Source organism: Cyprinodon tularosa, unplaced genomic scaffold (assembly GCF_016077235.1).
Source record: "Cyprinodon tularosa strain WSP-4 unplaced genomic scaffold, ASM1607723v1 ctg432, whole genome shotgun sequence".
Taxonomy (NCBI): Eukaryota; Metazoa; Chordata; class Actinopteri; order Cyprinodontiformes; family Cyprinodontidae; genus Cyprinodon; species Cyprinodon tularosa.
This window is the reverse complement of record NW_024039155.1, coordinates 992,922-999,116: the sequence shown is the minus strand read 5'-3', so window position 1 is coordinate 999,116 and position 6,195 is coordinate 992,922. Positions and strand designations below refer to the sequence as shown.

General features: G+C 37.1%; 1 protein-coding gene across 2 annotated transcripts in view; it reads left to right on the top strand.

Annotated features, from left to right (window-relative positions):
* The first annotated feature begins 2,359 nt into the window (after positions 1–2,359).
* Positions 2,360–6,195, top strand: part of si:dkey-100n23.5 (cyclic AMP receptor-like protein A) — a 97,906-nt gene continuing 94,070 nt past the window's right edge. For both annotated transcript variants that reach the window (XM_038299653.1, XM_038299651.1), the window contains exon 1: positions 2,360–2,522. In XM_038299653.1, the coding sequence (XP_038155581.1) occupies positions 2,451–2,522 (72 nt within the window). In that variant the 5' untranslated portion in view covers positions 2,360–2,450. The remainder of the gene's footprint in view (positions 2,523–6,195) is intronic.

The following is a 6,195-nucleotide window of genomic DNA, read 5'->3' as shown; positions in this document are numbered from 1 at the left end:
ACCCTTGGTTTTACACACAAACCCATGGAATGAAGCATCAGGCATTAAAATATAGTTATTCAATTATTTTGTTAAATATTAGCAGCAGAATCTTTAAAATAGACTTTAAATCCTCGAAGTACCTTAATAAACAGCAGCCAATTGCTGCAAAGTAAAAGACGCACATAAGCTATGAACTGCTTTGTAAAAAACTTTTCTTGAAGAACTTAAGCTATAAGGAAGTCAGCTTTCTTCAATTTGTTAAATTGTCTTTGAACAATATTTTTTTCAAGGCATTAGCCGTTTTGCTTTGAAAAATTTTGCTTTTAATCTTTATTTACTGAAAAGATGGCATGACTCAGTTTTCTGAGCAGTGAATTTGATAAGAAATGGAGGCCTTTGAACAAATAGGTGACTAAATGAGATAGCAGGTCAAACAAGACTACTGCAAATAAACAAATATCAAAGAGAATGTTTTGATGTTTCTCAGATATGCAAGTAGAAAAAATACTCTACTAACCTGAAATTGGAGCTCACGAATGTAACATTCATCAGTCAATTATTTCTTAAAGTAGTTGGCTGTTAATGGATCAGTGAGAATGCTATTGCTTATATGACAAATATCACAGGCAGGCCGGAGAGGATTTGTTTGGTTATCTTTCAGATGCAACCCGTTTGTACGGATTGATTAAACTGACTTGAAAGTGCTTCGAGATTACACGTGTTTAGAATTGAGTCTATATAAATAAATTGAAATGAGCCAGAAGAATAAGTATAAAATCCATCTTTGTGTCCAATACAATTCAAAATATATTGAGTACTTTTGTTTTTATGTAGAGGGCATACGGTGGCACAGCACTGGTTCATGGCTTAAAGTATTTTATAAATCCATATTATGGACCTCAGTGGACAAACTGACGAGCAACACTCAGGATGTTTTGCAGAAATTAGTCTTCTAAAAGTTTCTATGCACTCTGTCAGAAGTTTTATTGCTCCCTCCAGCAACAACAACAATAAAAAAAAGTATCTCCAAAAAAATAAATTTTTTTAGAAAATGAAAAATCCTCCCAAAAAATACTTATTTTCTAAAGTTACCAGCTGTGTTTGATACTGTTTTTCTGGAAATCTGTACTTGAAATCCCCAGGCAGATCAAGGTTTATTTTTAGAAGAGAACAAAAAGAGAGTCAAAAAGTGGGATATAAGGTTTTGGTTTGACTATAGCATACATAAAAGATATTGTAAGAATGAAAAGATGTTGGCAAATAAAAATAATCAGAAGATGCCTGTGCCAGCAAAAGCTTCAAGACAAAACATCTCTAGACGGTGCATAAGAACTGTTTTGTATGGGTGGTTGAACAACCTCTCAGCATACCATAATCTTAGTTACATAACTAATTTATTCTTCATACTTATAGAGAGGAGTGGACATTTTCCTGAACACATATCTTGTTGGTGGGTGTAGAACCTAGATTTAATTTAACATCAGTATTATTATAAATGATGTTTTCCTTTTAAGGCTAAGCCTAGATGTCCATGGTGACTGTTGGAGCTTCAGAGATTAACTACTAAGGTGTGAGAATCTTTTGATGGGAAATCCATTAGTCATGCAAAACATAAATCTGTGGCAAGATTCTACAATTGGAGGAAAGGTTGCCAAGGCGTCAGCTGTTGTTAAAGAAAAGCCATATGACTTTTCTACAAGCCATGTAAGAGAGCAAATGTGTGTAAGAATGTGCTCTGATCAGAGACCAAAAATAGTTTCTTATTTATGTAGTAGAGGACTTAAACTCCACAGTATCCCCACTGTGAAAAGTACAGGTGGCAGGATCGTAATAATACTAATGTTAGGATGAATTGAGCTAAACGTAGTACATTTCTGGGAAAAACAGTATACAGTCAAGGGAATAGTCCAAAGAGCAGAAGAATTTGGATCAAATAACCCACAGGATTGTATTTTAGTAATTGGCCAAATAGGCAGTTTGTCTGTAAAGATGGTAGAGACATACAGCAAAATACTTCTAGCTGTGTAGTAGAAAGAAAAAAAAAATGATATTTTTTTTTTTATATATAATTTATGCCATTTATATAAAATTCTAATAAACCAAAAAAAAGTTTTTGGTTCAAAAATATTTAAAGGTAAAAAAATCTCAAGTGTGATGAAGTGTGGTTCTTGTCAGTATTGTTGGGACATTTTTTTTTAAACGTTTTTTCTCATAAATTTAGATTCAGAAAATGTATTAATGTGCTACTCAAAGTGAACTTAATTAAAAAAAAACTTAACTTCAAAAAAATTTATGAAACCTCACATAAACATTTCCTTTCAGTCTGATTCATTATGTAAGAAGGCTTGAGCGAAACCCGTTCCCAGTGTATGTCCCTTCTCACGCACGGTAGAAACAGGAAGTAAATGGAAAGCTACTACCAAACAAAAACAAGCTGAGCAGAACTATTTATTTTAAGCACGTGTAAAATGGACTCTTCCAATTTAAGTAACCAGTCACGCTGCGTGTTTTTCAGCTCCCTCTCCGAGGACTACCGATGTGTAAGTAGTCATTCTTGGAGCAACAGAAGCTTTAGCTTTTAAGCTAAAAAATTAGCTGGCTTAGCAAACACTATCATTAATATTAGCATTCATTTTCCATGCGATTCTTGTTCATTGATTCTTTAGCAGGTTAATTAATGTACGGGAGTTTGACAACTGCATAGTTCCCAATGCTATTAATAGCAGCGAGCTTTCAGGAATGCTGAATGATTAGCATTTTATCGCTAACTAATTCCTGTTAGTCCAACCTCTGCTGCTTCACTGACTCAGAAATCCAACTGAATCGGTGCCAATTTTCAGGTTTAGCATCTTTAGCCCTGAGAGGAAATACATCTGTAAACACACTCAGAAGTTATAGCATGCGAAATGACAACAATGCTCTAAATAGAGCGCACAATGCTTGGTATTTTGGTTTTCAAAGCCCTCAAAAGCTTGTAGCGCTTTAGTTTGTCTCATTTGTGAGTTTGAATCTATTGCATTAGATGTCTCAGGCAACATTTTTAGTTTGGACTTTTTAATGCATTTTAGCTGTTATTTCTTTAAAGATGTGATTAGTATACAAACAGCTTCAATTAATTTTAGATACAATAATTGGGTGCACTTAGAACAAGGTTGAGTTTAGGTTTTAAATTTGCTTTTCAATAGTATTTTAGAATTACACTTTAAGATATAAATATCCCCAATAGGTTTCTGGGTTGATTCTGGCTCAATGATTAAATAATCTTCTCATCAGAAATTGTAGAGCCTATATAAAAGGATTGGTTTGATGGTACAGAAGCGGCATGCAGGCGTAGTACATACATTTTGAATAATATATCAAATGTATGGGCTATCTGAAAGTAATTTTAAGGCATGTTGTGTCCGAGCCGAGGGAGCTTCCCACTTGCAATGAGGACCTGACACAATAAAATAAAATAAACTCATTGATGAAGGGTTAGGAAAAACCAACTAGAAGCTAGTGAAACAGAGTGCTATTGTCCTGTATAAACCAGGCTTTACACTGAACAAAAAAAGGCCCCACCATAATAAACATTTCTAAGCATGACTGGAATTTGCAGCTACCTACATGGACAACCTTGTTTCTTCCAGAGAAACCTGACAATATAACTATGACAAATATTGTGGTTTTGGTCACAGTTTTTCAGTGAGCTGTCCATATCGCATGTAGCTGTTCTTACAGGACAGTTTTCTTTAACACACTTTAAAAGGATTTAAAGCATCTTCTGGATATACCTCAACCATAACGTTATCAGAAATGTGTGGAATATTCTTAAAATCTTGATCTGAAATAGAAAATCCAACAGTTTACAAACTATTTATATGCTTCTACAAAGATGTAAATCATCTCTTGGTTTGGGAAAAAAAATGACAGATTAAAACTTGGAAATCCCAGTTATTCATTGAAGCTATTTTCTCTATTACTATCCCATTCCTGTAAAAATAAATGTGCAAATGTGTTTTTCAAAAATCCAATAATGATATGATTTTTATGTCCACAAATGCAAGTAATTATCAGAGTCATGAATACCAATTTCGTGCCTGTAACCAACAGCTGTTTGAATTATACAGCAAGGAAAATATATGTGAACACCCTGCTATTTTGCAAGTTCTCCCACTTAGAAATCAGGGAGGAGTCTGAAATTGTCATCACAGGTGCATGTCAACTGTGACAGAACTCTAAAACAAAAATTAAAAAAAAATCTAGAAATCTTATCTAATTTTTTAAAAGTATTTATTTGCATGATACAGCTGCAAATACGTATTTGAACACCTGTAAAAATCAAAGTTAATATTTGGTACAGTAGGCTTTGTTTGCAGTTACAGAGGTCAAACATTTCCTGTAGATTTTTACCAGGTTTGCTCACACTGTAGGAGGTATTTTGGCTCACTCATCCACACAAATATACCCCATTTACACTCCTCTAGAAAAAACGATCCATGCCGAGACCGCTCCGAGCTCGGATCAGTTAACCAGGCCGAGCTCGGTTCTGACGATCGTTTACACATCACGCTATCTCAGTTCCTCGACTCCCCGCCTCCTAATGACGATCTGCGGTATTACTGCCAGTATTGAAGGAGGAAATCAAGCAGTTGGTGGCGGTAATGCACCAAAGGTTGTTTGCCAACCGCCATAAAACACAAGAAGAAGAAGACAAAGAAGGAGGGAATCAAGCAAATCAAAATGGCGGCGCCCATCACATTCAGAAAGTTATGCTTGATTATTATTGCTGTACTTCGGTGTTTGCGGAGGGACAGGCGAAGACCGCAACCTTTCGTGGATGTTCATAGTTGTTGTTCTTCTTCTGTTTTGGGTTGGTTGGCAAGCAACTTCCGGAGGGGCATTACTGCCAACTACTGAAATGGAGTGTGAATCGGGATGTGCAGCCAGACGGAGATGACGCGTTCTGCTCATGCGCTCTTGTTATCAGAGAACCGAGCCGAGCCCACCTCTGGAACTGGTCTGCAGTTAGCGCGGTTCGGTTGTGTCTAGCTCGGTTCAGTTCAGTTTGCTTTCCATTTACACACGATGAGTTATCTAAGTTACTGAGCTCGGACCGGTCTCTGCACGGTTTTACAAGGGTAGTGTAAATGGGGTAATATTCTCTAGATCAGTCGGGTTAAGAAACACAGAGTTTGAGCTCCCTCCAAAGATTTTATTGGGTTTAGGAGTGGAGACTGGCTAGGCCACACCAGAACCTTGCTATGCTTCTTCCAGAGCCACTCCTTGGTTATCCTGGCTGGGTGCTTCGGGTCATTGTCATGTTGGAAGACCCAGCCTCGACCCATATTCAATGCTCTGACTGAGGAAAGGAGGTTGTTCCCCAAAATCTCACAATACATGGCCGCCACCATCATCTCCTTAATACAGGGCAGTCGCCTTGTCTCATGTGCAGAAAAACACCCCAAAGCATGATGCTGCCACCCCCATGCTTCAGTAGGGATGCTGTTTTTGGGATGGTGCTCATCATTCTTCTTCCTCCAAACACGGTCACTGGAATTATGACCAAACAGTTCTATTTTGGTCTCATCTGACCACATGACTCCCATGACTCCTGTGGATCATCCAAATGACAGGCCTTGACGTGCTGGTTTAAGCAGGGGAACCCTCCATGCCATGCATGATTTCAAACCATGACATCTTAGTGTATTACCAACAGTAACCTTGGAAACGGTGGTCCAAGCTCTTTTCAGGTCATTGATCAGCTCCTCCCATGTCGTTCTAGGCTGATTTCTCACCTTTCCTAGGATAATTTAGACCCCATGAGGTGAGATCTTGCAATAATCTCAAACATTTGTATCTAATTTAGGATAATAAATGGAGTGGAGGTGGACATTTTGAAGGCAAACTAACAGGTCTTGGAGGGTCAGAATTCTAGCTGATAGACGTGTGTTCAAATACTTACTTGCAGCTATATCATACAAATAAATAGTAAAAAAAAAAACAATCATATGTTGTGGTTTCTGCTTTTTTTTATGTTTTAGATTATGTCTCTCCCTGTGGACATGCCTACGATGACCATTTCAGACCCCTCCATGATTTCTAAGTGGGAGAACATGCAAAATAGCAGGGTGTTCAAATACTTATTTTCCTCAATGTATCTTGTTGCTTTACATGGATATACTGTAGAAAAATATTAAGCAACTAGAAGAAAGGATTGATCCAGTCTGATAG